General features: G+C 34.2%; 2 protein-coding genes across 9 annotated transcripts in view; one reads left to right on the forward strand and one right to left on the reverse strand.

The window, feature by feature from the left end:
- Nucleotides 1-14,036, forward strand: part of LOC149802889 (calcium/calmodulin-dependent protein kinase type II subunit delta-like) — a 298,291-nt gene extending 284,255 nt beyond the window's left edge. For all 7 annotated transcript variants that reach the window (XM_089952362.1, XM_089952367.1, XM_089952361.1 and 4 more), the window contains one exon: nt 82-14,036. In XM_089952362.1, coding sequence (XP_089808488.1) covers nt 82-205 — 124 coding nt within the window. In that variant the 3' untranslated portion in view covers nt 206-14,036. The remainder of the gene's footprint in view (nt 1-81) is intronic.
- Nucleotides 14,037-14,154: 118 nt separating this feature from the next.
- The window catches only part of LOC149802891 (leucine-rich repeat serine/threonine-protein kinase 1-like), a 148,005-nt gene continuing 142,110 nt past the window's right edge, over nt 14,155-20,049 (reverse strand). For both annotated transcript variants that reach the window (XM_089952359.1, XM_089952360.1), the window contains exon 33: nt 14,155-19,080. In XM_089952359.1, the coding sequence (XP_089808485.1) occupies nt 18,638-19,080 (443 nt within the window). In that variant the 3' untranslated portion in view covers nt 14,155-18,637. The remainder of the gene's footprint in view (nt 19,081-20,049) is intronic.

Here is a 20,049-nt window from a genome sequence, read left to right on the forward strand (position 1 = left end):
GATTTCAGAAACTTCATTGAAGTATGGATTTACAGAACATACTGAACAATGTAGTTATGGTTCCATTATCTTTCTTCTCAGGAATGGACTGCCAGCCACCAAACAGAGTGAAGAATCCCGAGTTTGGCACAAGAAGGATGGAAAGTGGCAGAATGTCCATTTTCATAGGTCTGGTTCTCCAACAGTACCAGTTGACAAATGCTGAAGTCTTCAAATGTCCAAATTCAGCCTCCATCAGGGCTTTGATTCTTTTCTCATTTTAATAATTGCTCATTTGGAGTTGAAGCTTCTCAGCACTCTGAGACTCATACAGCAGCCAATCAGCAAAGTTTTCGTCTTCTAATTTGAAGGAAGGAATAGCCACATTTTTCCTCTTTGATAGGTGTTACTGAAGATTTTTCCCATTTCTTGAATTAGATATTCTACGTGTCATGTGCATGATGATGGTCATGGCCTTTAACCTTCGACCTGTACCACCTCTTGAAGTTGATTGGTGGTCAGGGATTGTGGAAGAGTCAGTCATCTGAATTGTACAGGCTCTTTTCTGTTATTATTTGCTCTTGGTGAAAAACACCATCAGACATTCAGAATACATGCCTTGATGCTGTTTGCCATCTTGTTTGGTTCAGTCAGTCATATCAGATATGTCCATCTTTGATCTTGGATGAAAAGAAACTTACAGTGGATTTATAGCGTATAGCAGTGTGCCAGCAAAAGTATCTAAGGAAAAGTCATAATTTTTTTAACTTTGTGTTCAAACTAAAGTCATTTGTAAACCTATCTGCAATTTTGTTTTCATCACGCTAGTATGGGCAAGATAGAAATTAAGGGAGAAGACTTTAAAATGGAAGATATGGAATTTGTCACTTGTGTACATACATGCGATTGTTGGTCTGATTTCCATTATCAGAATTAACTTGTTAGAAAACAAATGAAAGGGTAAGAATAATAATTTGAAACTGGTGTGGAATCCTTTTAGGAAGGAAGGCCCTTTATGTTATAATCAGAAATAAATCCCACTGTTCTATTAAACAGAACATCATGCTGTGTTTAAGAACTTCTTATAATTTTACTCTATTCTCATATGATTATATTTTCTTGATATTTTTATCATTAATATTTGCTTGTATATGTAAATATTTTAATGTATGTATTCAATACTATCACTGAATCAGCTTGTATTGTATACGTATGCCCTTTAGCTTGTATGAACTCTTTTCTTTTGATTGCATGCTAATGTTCATGATTGGGTGTTTGGATATAAAGTATCTTTTATACATGTATACTCGCTTATATAGTCAAACTGCAAACAACCAAGATCATGATTCACCATATTATTTATGTGCCTGCAGATCAGGATCTAATTTGTTTGTTCTACTGATTAGTCCTATCAAACTTCAGGGACCCAGATCTGCCACTACATAATATGGTGGTAGATCTGGGTCTGTTAAGTTTGCATTTGGACTCATAAGTGAGTATATATGGTACCTGTCATTTACCATTTTAATACCCATTTTTAGTATGCATTTAGTGAGCTGATTGGTGGATAATGATCACATGATTTTCCTTGGATGATGAGTGTTTCATCTTTAATGCCGAGGCTGTCCTGGGATGGATGACACTGTGGTGGTTTGGATTGTTTTTGAGTGGAATGTCATGTTTGCTTTGATCAGCATGTTTGGATTTATATTATGTTTACATGGTTTATGAAAAGTGGATTTATTTGCATTTAAAAGCTTGTCTTGAATCCCAGAGATTTTAGATAGTGTGTAATGTATATAAATACTCCCACATCCCTACTTAGAATTTGCTAAATCCATATACATTCTTGGTGGACATATTTGTCACACCCACATGCATATGTCGGGTTCAGTTACATATTAGGTGCAATCAGTTCCATATGCGTTCTTGACTTAAATATTAGGTACACGCACATCCATACATTGTGTTTGCTTATGTATTAGGCACTCCCACATCCATATATCTTATTTGCTTACATGTTAGATTCATCTGCATCACTATACGATATTCGGTTCGCTTACATATTATGTGTACCCATTATCTTTATACCGTATTTACTTGTGTATTAGGTGCACCAACATTCGTGTATCATATTTGTGTACATATTCAGTGCAATTAATCTGCAGAATAGGTGTGTCTTGCTATTTGCACCAAAAGATTGAAAATCTGTGACCTGTAATACACCAGCAGATCTGGGTCTGCACCATTCATTCTCCATATGGTTGAATGGAAATGACATAAATGTTATTCTGCTGATGCCTTTTTGGGTGGACATTATACAGGGATGAATATGGTATAATTGGATTAATTCTGCAAGTATCATTGTGGCAGGGCTTGACAAATGTATTTAATGTTATGTTTGGAATAATGCTGTATCTGCTAATTAAAAAACCAAAATTGCATGAAGACTTAAATAGCAAAATTAAGCATACTAATTGTGGCAAAATGTGAACTTACTGTCTCATTTTTGTAATAATTTCACATTTGATATTATTGATACCTCTACATATACTTTCTTGAAGGGATGATGAGACTCGTGAAATGAATGTTTAAAATATTCTCAAAGCAAATTAAGCCTGGGTCTTTCAAATGGAAATAAATCCATGTATCTGAATCAGACTTGTATATTTTCATTGTGTCTTTAAGCTTGAATACTGTTATATGGTGGACATTGCTAGTTATATTGTTACTGAAGATGATGTAATGAATGTAACTCTGTAGCAAAAATAGAGAAGTTACATTAGAATAAATACAACAGTAGTAGTAGAACCAGCTTTTGTATAATGGTCATTTTCTTGCAATAAGGCAGAGATTACTATGATGTTGTCCCTCTGTTATCAATTTATTTCTGAGCAAGAACTAGAGTTCTCCCTGTGGTCAAACGTTGTGGATGACTTGCACTTGGGATGAGGAAGAAGCCTATTGATTTTCTTGTCAAAGGTTAAGGTCATTTTGACTGAAAAAAGAAAAATGGTCTCCACAAAATAACATTATCTCTACATATCTGAATCAAAAATGTTGTGGATGGCTTGCAATTGGAATAAGAAATGACCCTATTGATGTTTGGATCAAAAGGCGGTCACCGTGACTGTTTCTTCACAATAAAATCAGTTCACTAACACAGACCTTGACCAAATTTTGTGGATGGTTTGCATTTGGAGTTGGGAAGAAGGTTATTGATATTGGTATCAGAAGGTTGTCAGTGTAGCTGAAAAAGAAAAATGGTTTCAGCATAATAATAATAGTTCTGCATCATAGATCTGGGTCTGATTTTGAGGATGGCTTACATTTGGGGTAAGAAAGAAGCCCATTGAAGTTTGGTTTAAAAGATCAAGGTCACTCTTCAAATGAAGAAAACTGGTTTCTGCATACAATTTGTGTTCTTAACCTTGTACCTTCACCAATGTTTGTGGATGATTTACACACTGGGTAAGAAAGAAGCCTATTTATTTGGGGTGTAAATCAAGATTATTTGATAGAGAAGAAAATGTTTTTTTGTAGACTATGTACTGTCCAAAGTTTCAGGAGTGTTTGCACTTGTGGTTTGAATGAAGCTTATTCATTTTGAGGTCAGAGGTCAAGGTCTTTATGACTCAAAGAAGCATGTAGAATAGCTTTTTTTTGACCAAATTTTGTGGATGACTTGATTTTAGGGTAAATCAGAAACCTGTAGATTCTGGGGTCTAAGGTCAGTGGTAAGTCTTGCAAGAAAACAGTGGTTTCAGCACAGTAAGTTCGATACATGATTGCATACCTTGACCAAAGGTCATTTTAACCTATTGGTCAATAATCTCCAAAGTCAACAATACCCTAGAGGAATATTAAACGAGGTGGGTGTATAATGTGCCATTCACAGTAATGTTGCTAAAAATAAGTATAACTTTCTAAGTTTATCCTTTACAGACATATCTTATAGAGATAATTGAAAACACATTCCTTTTATTCAACAATCGGCTGTTCTTCGGATATGCATCTGTTCTCTGAAGATTAAGCATTGTTGAGGAATTTTCTTCTCTTTTAATGTTTAATACCATGCCCACAACGTAGCTGTACAGAATAAAAAACTATTTACCTTTTATAGTTTCTTTTGGAACACAAGTGAAAATGTCATATGACATCAAAGTTTCTTATGCAACCTAAGGTCATAGTTGAAGCATATCTTTAATTACTCCAAATATTACTGATTGTGCAGAGTTCAGAAAGTTCTGGTTCAGAAAGATGGCTTTCTTACAAACAGAAAACATTGTGTTGCTGTGGATGAAATCATTCCCACTGTCTAGCAGTTTTTCTGAAAAAAGTGAGACACTGATGTCTTTTAGAGAAGTGATATTAATTTACACAAAAAACAGTTGGAATACAATTCATAGTCCTTTTTATGATCGTAATCCAACTGTTCATAATAATCTTTATTATATTACTTTAAATTGTGTTTTTTTTCTTGAGATGTTAATTGAGATATTATATTCATGTCACTTGAGATATTTATTCACATTTCAAACATTTGAGGAATTATTGTCATTTCCTTTTAAAAGTTCTACTATAGTTTCTAGTATTATATGTACCGTCACTAGAAGACCCCCCACCCCCCGAGCCACTATTCAAGGGAGGTCATCAATATCAGGCCTAAATTGTTAACCTAAATTTGAACTGTTTACCTTGACTGGATATTAAATCAGAAAGGCAAATAAATACCCCTCTTGTTACTAATTTAAGGATATATAATGTGTTACTATTATGAAACATACAAACTATCTTTGATAAAAGAGAATGGATATTATGCCAGAGACTTGAAGGGAAAATTATTTTAATAGTAAATACATATAAATTAAACTGGGCAATCGGTAAAAGGATTCATTTATTAGGGGAAAAATGTGTCCAACTGAAATTTTAAATAAAAAAGTAATTAACTCAAATGATATTCATTAAAACGGTCTTAGTATGAAAAAAAATTAAGAACACTTACTGTGGAGTTGACTCATACATCTTTCCATGTATCCACACCCCTAAAGTTTTTTTTTCTTAACTGTTTTACAAGTACATTTGGCCAAATCTTAATTGGTTTGTGGACATTTCTCAGTGTGTACAAGACCAGTTTTCCAAAAACTTTGAGGCAGGTCATGGACAGTGTATTGTTGATCCTCAAATTGATGAATTTGCTAGAATACCTACCATTGTATGAAAAAAATGTCACCATTGGATTTTTTGTATTAAAAAAATGGAAAATCCTAAAAATTTAACTTAGTAAAGCAATGTATGTAACCATGACTTGCAAAAGTTTCAAAAATCATAAATTGGTAAAAGTTAAATAACACTGACATTTCTTCTTCAACAGTATTTGGTTTCAGTTTGACTCCATTCAGCACATGATCATATGCATCATTTTAGCAATACATGTTTCAGAAAACTTCATTATGTGTTTATACTGAATTTGATACAAGTACAGTCTGTTATTGATATAACTCTACAAACTAGATTATCAGTTTGTTTTGAATTTGATCAGGTACAGTCTCTTATTCATATGACTGTAAAGACCAATTCAGGCATGTGAAAGAAAAGGGACTGTCCAGGCAGGGAGGGGGTAACCCAAATGCATACGCTTGCATATGGGGTGGTGGGTCTACTGATAATGTACGTATGCATAGGAAATGGGGGGAGGAGGTGAAACCTCAATAATAATTTGTCTAATACATAACCTGTTCGACTGGGTTCACTAGGTGTTTGAATTTTAGCAGACACTAGACAAACTTTTTAAAGTTGCGCAGCTTTTTTCTTTGATGCAGCCAGACATTCAACGTCAATGGACTATCTGTTTTATTAAACACATTAATATTATTAATCCTTGCTCGTTTCTGTGTGGATCAAATATAGGCCGTTCTTTAGTAATCGGGGGGTGGGGGGGTCAAGCGAATGTACGCAGGTGGGGGGTAAAAAAGTATGCATGTGTACAGAGAGGGGGAGGGGTCATGCTTTGCCAGATGTTTGCATATGTACAAAATGGATGGCCTTTAAGTCGTGTGACTTGCTTTTATCCACTTGTTTTCATCATTGGGGGTGACTTTAAAAATGACTAATCTGGTCCACGCATGCCTGGACTAGTCTGTGTATTTAATTTGATCAGCTACAGCATGCTAATTATGTGTACAGGGTATATATTGAATCTGGTGTGACAGCACAGATTAGACTTGAGTTTGTATCAAAATTGATCAAATACAGGCAGTTATCAGTATGGCTATACCGACTAGATTATCGGGTTATTTTTATTTTGATCGAGTATCGTCTCCTATTGGTATGTCTGTACAGGCTAAATTATGTGTTTGTGTTTGGTTTTGATCAAGTACAGTCTGCTGTTTGTATGAATGTTTGTATTGGGCTTGATCAAGTACAGTCTGTTGGATGGTACAACTATACAGATTAGATTATGTGCAAGTACAGTCTGATGTTGGATGGTTAAACTGTACAGACTAGACTGCGTAAGTACAGTCTGTTAGATGTAACAACTGTACAGACTAGTCCAGTCTATTGGATGGTACAAACTGCTAAGCAAACGTATTATATTTACCTCAGCTCTTACTTGGAGTATTGATGTACCAAAGATACAAGTAAATACAAATGTAATGTTACAAACTAACTCATAATGGAAAGAGGTCAAACATTATACTTCTGAACTAGCTTTCAGGGAGATTTTTTTGTTCATCATTTTTGGTGATCTTTAGTTTTTCCTGCAATTTTTTGCCAAATGTTAGTCTAAATACTAGTGTCCAGATGATCAGGGAGGTATTGTACATACATATGTATATAGTGATGCCTTGTTAATCCAGACCTCATCTATTAAATTGTCTTTATGTCCATACAACAAAGTCTGCAAACATTTGGACTTTTATTCTTTGAAGCAAGTCATCAAAGTCAGTTTTGGTCTGTTTGAAAGAAGTGGAAACAAAAGTCTGGGATAGTGGGATTTTACTATACTTTCCTGTGCATTAAGGGGGCCCCCGAATGGCCGAGTGGTCTAAAGCGCTCTCTGTTATGGATCACTGCCATCTCACCTCTTTCTGTGTGGGTTCGAGTCTAGGTATCGGCCAATGTGGGCATGTGAGAAAGCTTGCCAGTAGCTTCTTGTGGGTTGGTGGTTCTTCCCGGTGTTTTCCTGGGTTCTTCCACCACCATTTATACTGGCCGCCATGGATAGCCTATCATGTACTGAAAAATGGCGTTAAACCCCACAACAACAACAACTGTGCATTAAGTAAAAGAATTTATATATTATTTGTATTTTCCAAAAGGTTGTACATTCCTAACACTTCCTTAACATTAAAAAATAAGATCTCATTTTTTAAGAATTCAGTTTTAATGCAAGAAAAAATTAAATGGCATTTTATGAAGGATTCATCTGAATTGAACATTAAATAATTTAAAGAAATCAACCGTGTTTTAGACCTCTTAGATATATAGATAAGGTTTTTAGGACAGCTTTTGGGCATGCCGTCATTGGTATATTGGACAGCTTTTGGTCATGCCCACAGTGGCGTAATGGTCAGCTTTTGGGCATGCCCACAGTGGTTTGGGCATAACAAGTAGAATTAAACCAATATTAAACCAAGTTTTTTGGATACTTTTTAAATTATATTTTATGTTCCATTTATGATGGCTTTATAACTAGTTTTTCCTTCAATTGATAGGATAAATCTTGACATGATATACCATACTTAATAGTACCTGTGTATACACATTGCTGTAAATTGCAGAAACCCAAATCTGTTGGCACATCATGTGATTGCAGAAAAGTCTTTCAAAGTAGCCACCTCTAATTCAAATATAAAAGGCTGGGTTGGTGCAACAGTGTTTGTAACAGTAGATGACAAATATGCAGCTGATAAAAGTAGGTTTTTAAGCCAACTGCTAATAGGAAGACTGGAGTCTACAGTGTTCGCTTGAAATCATAAGAATGAAGAAATAGACTTTGATGTACACAGTTTGCAGTTGGGAATGTGCTAAACATGAGAATGCATTAAGTAGCAGACTCGTGGCAGCTTTTTTTCAAAGCCCATCTTGGCAGATTCTTGATGTAGCAATAACTTTATGACAGCCATCTGTATGTCCATACATGTGTCCACACCCTAGACTACAGTCAGTGTTTTCATCCACCACCTTTGTGTGAAAAGTGGCAGACATAGTATCTATATATCATTCAGTCGCACTTTTGTTGATGCTCTATACTCATCTGAGATTAATTGATAAAATTTGCTGTACATGTATCATCAATAGAAGATGCATCTCATACCTCACTGTCTTCAAGGTCACAGCTCAGTATTTTAAGTTTTTCATAGAACTTTCTCTTCCATATCATAAGTTTCAAGTATTTGAGATTAAGGAATGAAACTTGTATGCTGTGAACCATCTTTAGAAGGTGTGTGGCATACCATTCGGAGATCCTGCCTTCAAGACCAAGATCACAGTCTATTATTTTAAGTTTGCCCCGACACTTTACATCACAAAGTCCAAATTCAGTCTACAGCTTCTGAGCTGTTAAAGATCAAGGGATGAAACCTGTATATAATTAGAAAGTGCTTTGTGTACCACATTGGTGGTACTATCTTCAAGGTGATGGTCACAGGTCAGTATTTCAGAAATTTCCTTCACACTTTCCTGTGCTCTATGATTTAAGACCCATTTGAGATCAAGAGATGAAACCTTATATAGTTGTATATCAACACACCATATCACAAGTGTATCTTTAAGGACAAGGTCATTGGTCAGTATTTTAAATTTTCTTCATACTTCACCTTCCCTTCTAGACCAGCTTCTTTGAGATTAAAGGATAAAACTTGCTGTATTTGTTTTTGTACTACACGCTATGGCTCATATATGCCGTGTCAAGGTCATTGACAGTATCTTAGGTTTCTGTAGCATTTTCCCTTCCACACATATGTAAGCTTTCCATGCATAACTTGTGAATTCTCTACACACAATGTAAGCTTTCCATGCATGACATGTGAACTCTACACATAATATAAGCTTTCTATGCATGTGTGAACTCTGTAAACATAGTGTGAGCTTTCCACACATAATGTAAGCTTTCCATGCATAATGTGTGAACACTCGACATGTAACTTAGTATGTGAGAAAGCTTGCCAGTAGCTTTTTGAGGGTCGGTGGTTCTTTCCCGGGTTCTTCCTCCACCATTAATACTGGCCGCCATGTATAGCCTGTCATGTGCTGAAAAATGGCGTTAAACCCTACAACAACGACATGTAACTTGAGCTTTCCATGCATAATGTGTGAACTCTCTACATGTAACTTAAGCTTTCCATGCATAATGTGTGAGCTTTCCATGCATAACGTGTGAGCTTTCCACACATAACTTAAGCTTTCCCTGTGTAACATATGAGCTCTCCACATATAATCTTTCCATGCATAACATGTGAGCTCTTCACACATAACTCAAGCTTTCCATGTATAATATAAGCTTTCCATGCATAACATGTGAGCTGTTAAAGATAATGAAATTTTATACACTTTTATATGGACAGTAGAAGATGTGCTGCATTCCATGTGTGGGGTCCCATCTTCATGGTCAAGGTTACAAGTATATCAATATTTTATGTTTTGAAGGTCACTTATCAATTTCCATCTTGGTCTGGCACTTTTACTCAAATGTGCTTTGAGACAGAGACATGAAACTTGGTTATTTTTTACATCTGCCTGATCAAATCTATCTGAGCTGATTTCATCATCATATATTTGGTGAGTTCACCATAGTATGTGGGGTGAGGGTATCAAAGATTCACCGATACGGCTGGTTTTAAAACATGCTCAGTGTTAAGCCTTTACTTTCAACCTTAATGAATAGTGGACTCTACTTAATGGGATTGGACATTGGGGTGGGTGGGCAATATTTGGATTTTCTTGATTTGTTGTATGTGTTCTCATGTTTATTGTAACGACAGAGGTCTTTGATGTAAATGTGCAATAAACCTCCTTGTTCATTGTTGAATAAATAATATCAAGATTTATGATGGTGATATTTCACTAATGTTATGTCTGTATGCTGTTTTTATCATTTCAAGGAAACTATGATATTTATTATGCACCTCAGTTGACATGAAATTGACTTTCCATCATTTTACATCATCATGTAGTTAAAACGATAAGCATATTTTCTTATGCCTGTCAGACCTCAATATTTGACTTTATTCCTTCATTAGTGAGTTGTATCTTGCAACTGTTTTCAAAGAATTTTGTATAGTTATTGTGCCAGTTAATAATAGAGATAAATGAAATTCTAATTTAAGATTAAAAAAGTTGCAATATATGCTCTCTTTCAAGTCAAACGACAACAAAGATCCTGATCTGCCATAGTGTAGTGCACCTGCACATCAGGAACTATGCTGTTGGTTTTACTGATTATTCCTAACAAACTGCAAAAACCCAGATCTTCTGGCGCATTATGCAATAGCAGATCTGGGTCTGTGCAGTTTGCAGTTGGACTCATAAGCAAGCATATATGGTACGGTTGGTCATTTAGCTGTGACATGCCCAAAACATTTTCTTGATCACTGGGTAAGCTGCTAGAGAAAGAACCAAAATGTATCTTTTATTTACAATTTGCTCATAACTGTAAACATCATGGATCCAGATCTGTTTCTGAAAATGTATATTGGGATCAATGCTGTTCATAATGGACACTCGTTGTACATGAAAAACTACTGCAAAGTTGAAATTAAGATTGACATCTTTTACTAATGGTCTTCATTGGTCTGTCTTGTGTAAAACTTGAGGGTCAATACAGGGTTATCTGATCAATATAATGCATGCTGAAGGCAGAAATTCAAAATGGATGACCAACAAATATGTATCTCAAATGACCATTTGTAACTTTACATGCTGGATGTTGGACAGTTGCTTGGTCGTTATATTTTCCCAAATGCTTAGACACTCTAAAACCACAGGACAGATGAGTTGTGAAAGTTCATTTCAGGGACTTTTAAAAACCGTGTAATTTACCAATTTCTATTGTGTCTATAAATATAAATAAAACGGTGTCAGCACATATCAGAAATTTAAAAAATATAAGTAGCCTACATCCTAATTAAAAAGAAAAAGAGAACAACACGTAACTTTTGTTATTATCTCCCAGGACTTGTCGGACCTGTTTATCCAATAAAACTTGATTGTCAGATGACCACAAAAAGGTCTAATTTTGTATAACGTTACATTGGTACTTTTGATGTATGAAATTCTAAAGTATAGTTTTCTGACATTTTTTTAATATATAAACAGTTTTTAAGAAAACTAGTGGAGCTTGTGCATAATACTTGAACTAAAGCAATAGCAAATATGGAACCCCAACAAATTATACATCATCCTTATATAAGTGGTTTCTTTTTGTTACAACTGTTTAAATTTCACAAATATATGGCCACTATGTTTATTTTGGGGGCAAAAAATGCCTGGCGAGAGTCATTAGAATTCCAGGATCTCTTGTTGACAGTAAACTTGTTTGCCCCACTTGATATGCATTCTGCTTTTATCCATGTGAAATATCTGCCAGTCAGATGATTAGGCCTTCTTCTTATTAATTATTCTTACAGAGCAATCTAATATTCGTGTATACTTGTGTATTCTCATATTGCAAGTTTTTCAAATAGCTTTTTTAAAGCTTTTTTATTAGTCATATGTTATAAAATTATTCGTTTCTTAGGCATATTTTTAATACTTGTAAATACATTTGTTTTCTTTGAAAATTATATCAGATATACTTGTATACATATTATTCATGTTTATGGGCATAGTGTACAATTACGTAATTCTACAAGAACAGGGATATATGCAGTATGCCTTGTATTCCTTCTACTGCACACTCAGCCTTGATAACCTGCAATTCTTTTGTTTCATTTTTTTTCTTAATAAACTTTGGCCAGAATATAACATTTTTATATTTACCACCATATTCTGTGCATGTATCACACCCACCCCCAACCATCATAGACATATGCTGGCAGATTAGGCTCTATGTTATTTGCGTGCAGTTGGAAATAAAACAGTGTAGACTCTGATCTACCAGTGCACATGAAGGTAAATGTGTGGTTACCAAGTTTGACAATGGATGTTAGTTTTGCACAATCATTATGGTATTTTCTAGATAGCAATCTACATTCTGTCAGGAAAACAGATGAAAGTCAGATCACCATTGTTTATATTCCTATTTCTAAATCACAAAATTTATTTCATTCACTGATTTATAGTTTCCAAATCAGTTGTCACCTGGCAGTCCCTAACATTGCTATCTTTGCATTCAAATCAAATGCAGGTTTTCATTGTAAAGGAAGCAGCTCATTTTCACATTCTGGTTGCTGGAGAAACCCAGTCAGTGAAGGGTGTGGCCTAAACACGCAGAGAAGGTCAACACTTGGTTGTCTGTACTTAATGTATGCAATGTCTAATTCTAGCTTTAAACAAATATTTAAAAAATGAAAAATAATACGGGGAAAAATGTGCCCTTACATTTCAGTGTTACAAAATGTTTTGGAATTATCCAGAATGCTATGAACTTCATTAATCCTGTTGTGTGGACAACGCATATCCATGGAAATATGGATGCTTCCATCAGATTTGAAACAAATGTGGTGACAGTGTTAGGAACTGCTTGGTAGTAATAAAGTTATAAATTGGTGACAGAAATAAGTGAGTTATGTGCTTTTTTTATGGCCTTGATGCTCTTTGTTTTTAGATCTAGGATATGTTGGGGTTGTTAGAGAAGCATGTACCCAAGTTTCATAGGGGTTTGGGTTATTGCAAAGGCATAATTACATCATTGAAAACATGCAATTGTAAGTGATGCAATTTAATGATTTCTGACATCTACAGGCACTGCCTGAAGATACTTGAATGAAATTAGTCATTTTCCATGATATGTTTTGATAGTCAGACATGAGACAGAAATTTACAAAATAAAATTTTTTGAAGTACAGGAGAATATTTCTCTCATACTTGGCAGAGAGATGGACATAAAATGTAAAGCATTCTATTGTCCATGCTTCACTTGTCATTAATATGATATTTATTTAAAGGGCCTCCAGTAAGACTTGATGGATGGTTTCATTAATTTTTTTATTTACGGCAAAGCAACACTTTGAAGGCTTTATAGTGTCAAAGGAAAGAGAACATACCACAAGAGCTAATCCAGCCTGCTGGACACAAGTCCAACGTGAAACTTGCTACATATCAAATATATTTATAGAGTTGTAGACCCAAGTGTTCACATGAAATGGATCCAGCATTCAGATCACAGTTGGTTACAAAGTGCCACAATAAGCACTGGCATTCTACACTTTGTTAAAAGAATCGTGCTTACATGAAAATGAACAAAGTAATGGGGACACATCTTTGTCAGAGGGCATTGAAAAGCAAATTTCTTATTTTTTCTTATTTTTAAGACAAGTCTTTATTTTCTTTAACCAACCAGCACAAGCAGTAGGGAAAAATGTTGCATAAAATTTTAAATACAAGTACAGCTCAGCTCATAACTAGTTTATATACCTCCAGCATTGCACAAGATATGGCAGAATGAATCACTATAGGAATAAATCAAATATTCCTATTTAAGCATCATTGAGAACCTGTCCAATCCACTGTCCTTTGTGTAATGATCTGAGCCAGATGTTTCCTTCTTTCTACGTTAGTAAATCTTAGTTTTTTATCACCATTTTTGAATGCAAGTGATACATATACAGGGAGTACAATTACTAATTAATACTGACACCCTAACTACATATATATTATCTTTAATTTGAGTACATGTTCCTTTTTAGACTAATCTGTGTTCTCTTATCTTCCAAAAATAATGTCAGTTAAAATTGGTTACATTTTTCTCCATTCTCTGTGAATCTCATCTTTGCATTCTTAAATGCAAAGATTAGAAATAAGATGTGACCTTTCACTTTAAGTGTTTGTGATTTATGTAGTGATTTTAAAAAATTCTCCATCTTTTTCTTTCTCAATAAAATGCATCTGAAGAATGTATGCTTTTCTTTGTATTTAAAAAAATGATCCAAACATGTGACACCACCCCCTTCCCTAAAACCAACAAGTAAAAAACATCATACTTTGAAAAAATTCAAAATTCAAAATTCAAAATTAAGTCGTGCAATTTATGACATTTAAAAAATTACATATTAAACATTTTTAAAAATGTGTACTAAAACTGTACATCAGATATAATGAAATGATACAGAATGTGCTCGGTTTTCTCAAAACCTGAATAATGCTAACATTCTCTAATTTTTATTGGATCAGGATTTTTGGATTTCCATGGTTGGGTATGTAAGGCATTTATGACTAGTTCAGAATAAACATGGTACAAAAAGAACAATCACTATAACTTTTGTCCTAACAGATTAATAAAGTATTAAACAATGCAAATACATTAATAAGAAACTAACAAGTATTTAGGCTGACTAGACAGAAACATGATTACTATTGTAAATTGTGTGCCCATGTCAGTAGTCTTCTTGGAAGATTATTGACCATGTAGATGTTCTGCCATTTTTGTGACAGAAAAAGCACCAAAAACATGGCTTGGAAGATAAATAGCATGCATAAATTTAGTTGCCATGATTATAATGTGAATTGTTTTTGTTGCACATGAATTGTAAATAGTATCAGTGGAAAGGTCATGAAACAACACGGATACTTAAGAAATGAATCCATTTAAAACCACATGAACACAAAAGCTTCCCTAGTGTATGATCAAAACATGAAACAATTACGTCAGAATGAGTGGGTCATTGTGCCCTACTTTTAATTATGGTAAGTGATAGTCCAAAAATAAATGTACCAAACAAGTTTTGTGACTGTACATGCAGCATTGTCCAAAATAAGTGTAACAACTTTTAATATGAAACCTTCACAATGCTTTTTCTACCACCACCACCAACTGTCGCTGTTGAACAATAATTTGCCTGCTCCATCAAGGTTTAGCCGTGGTGAATAGTACCCTCCAAGATAAAAAAACCCGTCAAGTTTCATTAATATACATCTGGATTCCACTGCTACTGGGAAATTGGGGGAAAAGAGTTGGAAGAAATACTTATCACTGTTTTAGGGCAGGTGTTTTCAGACTCAACTTGATTACATAACAAAATTGAAAGACCAATTAACTGAGTTCTTAACAGAATTTCTGGAGGTTGCAGATCTCTACTATTGGCTGAGAACAATTGCTGTATGGATTAGATTAGGATGGTCAGTTACCGCACAGTCAGCTATACATCTGTATCTTTCCCTGCATAGAACTAATAAAGGCCAATCTAGCATTACATTATGTCAAAACACTGATGTGGTCTGCAAAATCTGATCACGACAAGTTTATTAGTACAATAATAAAACTAATTTTAACCATGTAAAATTAATGAAAATGCATTCCAATAAAGCTGCTTATTATTTGAAAATTTACACTTGGTACAGTGCTAAACATTATCATCTACAGCCCATTCCCACCCCTAATATGCCTTTGCAGTGAATTTTGCTATCAGACTTGCTAAAAATGTATGAATCTACTGACTGCAAGGGCATTTTTCAATGTAGAATCCTATGCTCTGGGCAGAATTGACAACAATTGCATTTCACAAGCAGTCCACAGTTAAACTGGACTAAAAATTAATGTTATGTCATCAGACATTAAGTGGTTTATTTACACAAAAATTCAGTCCTTGTAATATAAGCTATACAATTTTGAAGGGCTTTTTGTCGATATTCAAAGCAGCCCTTTCCCAAAAAGAAACTTTTTTTTTATCCCAGCATATGCAATTAAGTTAACATAACTATTTTGTACATTTAAATAAGTTACATGCACATTTATAAGTTTAAATAGTTCTTCTTGTTTCTTGTGATGCATTCTAATACATGGTCATGTGTCTAATTCAGATGTCATGCAAGAGTCTCAAAACAAAAACAATTATTGATTAAAAAATACACATTTTTATAACCAAAACGCTGTTGATCCAATTCAGTACAGATTACAAGTGAACCATGAAGAAAAAAATCTGGAAAATAAACTTGGAAAAAAACCAGAAAATGTATGTTCCAAAATGTGTGGGAAGACCAGAACATACAATAACTTGTATAATAACTTGTGTATGTAACTATGATGACCCTCCAAGATGATGTATTAACATTTGGTGCAAACATAACAACATGGTGCATAGTTAAAATGGCAATGATGATAGTGCATAGTTAAAATGGCAATGATGGTAGTGCATAGTTAAAATGGCAATGATGGTGCACAGTTAAAATGGCAGTGATGATAACAGTAAATAACATAAGAACAAAAATCTCTCAATGGGATCCATGCTATACTGGCTTAGAAGATTTCTCAGATTCCAAAATAACACCATTTCTTCTTTTTAACTTCTAAGTGAGATCATGTCTGACATTCTTGGGTAATACCATATTCCCACAGTGGCCTCACTGGACACAATTTTGATTTAGGACTAGCTAGACATCATCATAAATCTTTTGGGCAAATGCCATGTCAGTAAGACCATCAATTCAGAAGTAGAAGTGATAAAATGTTCTAGATGACCATCAATGTGGTCACATAAAAATGGCACCATTTTAATTGAGGTCCAACTAAAAATAATAAGTATTCTGGTGAAAATCCCAAGTTTACAATATTGAATGTTGACTGGTGGCCACATTGGATGCACACGTGGCACTAGTTTTATCTATGATGGATTAGACAATGGGACGAATATACATGTAAGCTTTGCTAAATATCCTCCAGAAAGTATAATGGGAAGCCAAATAAACTTTTGCCAATAGATGGCAAACTATAGGCCATGCCAGAAGTTTTTCTTTTCTATAAACCAGTAGAGCATAAAAAAGCAGTAATGAAAATAGATACCAAAAATGAAGAAAAATATTTTTTCTGTTTCCACTTCCCACCAAGTGAAAGATATTCATGAACAAAATTTAATACCACATATTCCAACTGCAAAATGCACAGACCCAGGTCTGCCGTTGCATAATATGCCGGCAGATCGGAGTCTGTGCAGTTTGTTAGAAGTAACCAGCAGAACAGACAACACCGATTCAGATCTGTCGAAACATTATGTGATGGCAAATCAAAGTCTATGTCGTTTGCACTTGGACTTGACTTCAAAGTGAATATATACAGTAACACAACAATGTACAACCACTGGTAATTAAACACAATAAAAGTTTGGATTATGAAATATGAAACTCATAACAGTCCAATTAATTATTGTAAAACTATCTTGTACAAACTGTATTTGTATTCTGATTAAACAAAGTTCATCTAAAAATGCCTTTGTTGTTAACATACATAATAAGTGCAAAACAACATTGATGCAGACAATACCAAGGTTTTGGTCACTCTACTTTATTTCAACCCATTCATGCATTTTCTATAAAAAAAATTTGATAACCAAGTAAAAACTAATTGTTACCTACCTTAAACAAATGACATTTTGAATATTTCAGCTGAAAAATTCTGATTTGATCATTAAGCAGAAGAGATGCAAGACGTCACTGTTATTAAAGTGACTGGTTATATGCTGTAATGACTGGTTCCTGATTCTTATTTCAAATCAGATTAATAAAAGAAAAAATAACCATACAATGACAAAGCAGAAATAACCATGATAACTCGTGCATTTAATTTTAGTTTGCTAAATTATCTAATCAGTTATAAATCAGAAAATTTCCTGAGAATATATTCAAAGATCATTCATTCAAGGGCAGGTAATGATTTCTTGATTAAATGCAAAAAGGCTTTATCATAGTTAAGTGACCAGAACTTTAATTACAAATTCCAATCAGACTGAGTTGTCATTAATATTTTTCCTCTTGATTTCTGGACTCACCAGTCTTTGCTCACATGGAACCCAAATTTACAAATCTGGACCCCAAATAACTTACAAAAGAGGGATTATCAACATCAAAAACCTCTAGAGAATTCTGAAGTCTGTAACTTTTTCCACAAAAATTCTCTCTTCACAAACTGGCATTAATCACATCCACCTTAACCTACTTTTTGTATCAGTTAAACATCTTGTAGAAATTTTACAACTCCGTAAGCAGGTCGTATCAGTTAAACATCTTGTCCAATTGTTAAAAACTTCCTAATCCAAATAATGATACTGCAAGATATAAAGATTCCTAGCAGCACAAAATTTGTGAAATAAATGAAACAACCAAATTGAAGAAAACTTCTTTCATGTTTTTAAAAATGTAATTCTACCATGTCATGAAACTTTTAAGTTGCAAATTTACTAAATTCAATCAAATTGTAAAACGTTTAAGATACTTAAATACAGTAAAACTAAACCGTCACCAAAAATATAAATATGGGTGCAGAATATTACTTATGGAAGGGCCTGAAATTGGTAAATATTTTTACCATATCTGCATTCTGTTTGCATTTATTCTGCATTTTGCATTTTTTTTTTTTTTGCTTTCACTTGTATCCCATTCACATTTCATTTGTAAAATTACCCCTTTCAATGTTCGTATAGATTTTTTCTCCTTTCTTCAATGATTTGGTTTAAACAAATTTCAGTGGTAAATTTGGGTTCTGTAACAAACATTACACATCACATTTTCAATAGTGTTCCCAATCTGCTGCCGTCCATGACAGGAGAAATGTATGTCCTTTGCTCGAGTCCTTCATCTTCCCTGTTACTTTCATTGATCCATTTGTTACCATCTCCCAGCTATGGTCTATCTCCCCTCGTGCAAGTGCTTGTCTATCAAGCTGCATCACATATTTGATTATATCCACATATCCTCGTCCAACTGTAACAATGCCATCATTTGTAAATGCTCGTGATAAAGAAGATATGCTCTGTTCCATTGACGAGGTCATTTTGACTACAGGCCGGAGTGGTAATATAGCCTTGACATAGAATTCCTCATCTCCGTGACATCGAAAGACACTGTAAGGCTCCAGACTCTGCGAGTCCGCCACAATAATACACCCCCATGTTGTACTGATGTACAGATGCTTGTCTACCACTGTCAACGCTGTCACCTGGTAATGTTTGGCTGAATAATATAAAAACAAATTTTATTACCCAGCAAAAATGTTGTATAATGCATCAGTTTCATAACAAAATATGATAGTTTGTATTCACTACTTGCTCAATGGCACAAACAATTAAAAAGAAATAAATTTCCTTACAATAATTTTTTCCAACTTAATATTCTTTATGCAAGTTGCCACTAGCACGAACCAAGTCCCCTGCTGAAAAAATGCTAAATAAGTTGATAAGAAAAAGACTCCATTTTCTGCTGACAAGAAAAAGACTCCATTTTCTGTTGACAAGAAAATGACTCCATTTTCTAAGCAGTTGACAAGTAATAACCCAAAAAGAAATTTACCAGATTTGTTCATCATCCAACTTTTGTAAGATCTTCTTTATTTACCATTCTATTTGCCAGATATGGTTATAACTTGTATCTGCAGCAGTGAAATAACTCAAAACCTTAATCTGGAATATTGAACATTTTTCATGGCCATACCCCTTACGACAAAATTGCAAAATATGCATATTATCAAACTTTTAATATTTTTTTAAAAATCTTCATTATAAGAAAAAATGTCTGAAATCAGATAAACTAGATCCTGTTAAGGGTTCTGCTGACAGAAAAGAGTTTCCAGGAATACAAGATAAGACCATTTCTTCCATCAAGTGCTGAGGAATGAATTATCTCAGATATTCTGAAAAACTACAACATGCCAAATTTGGTAGCTGCAACATTTAGTACATGTTTGATTAACATGTTCACAAGATATCTGTTAAATGCAGTACAAAAATCTTTGTCACAGTCTTCAACTATGAACCTGATGTCATGCATGAAAAACATTGAACTTGTTTCAAACAATGTCAAGATCCCCTGTGTTCCCCTGATTTCTTGACCACTGGTTTCTCATCACCCTTAATTACCCCCAACATTAATGATGTACAAATGATATACAAATAATGATCACAGACCTCAAACATTTGTTATGTT

Source organism: Sinohyriopsis cumingii, chromosome 3 (genome assembly GCF_028554795.1).
Source record: "Sinohyriopsis cumingii isolate HCF-2022 chromosome 3, ASM2855479v2, whole genome shotgun sequence".
Lineage (NCBI taxonomy): Eukaryota > Metazoa > Mollusca > Bivalvia > Unionida > Unionidae > Sinohyriopsis > Sinohyriopsis cumingii.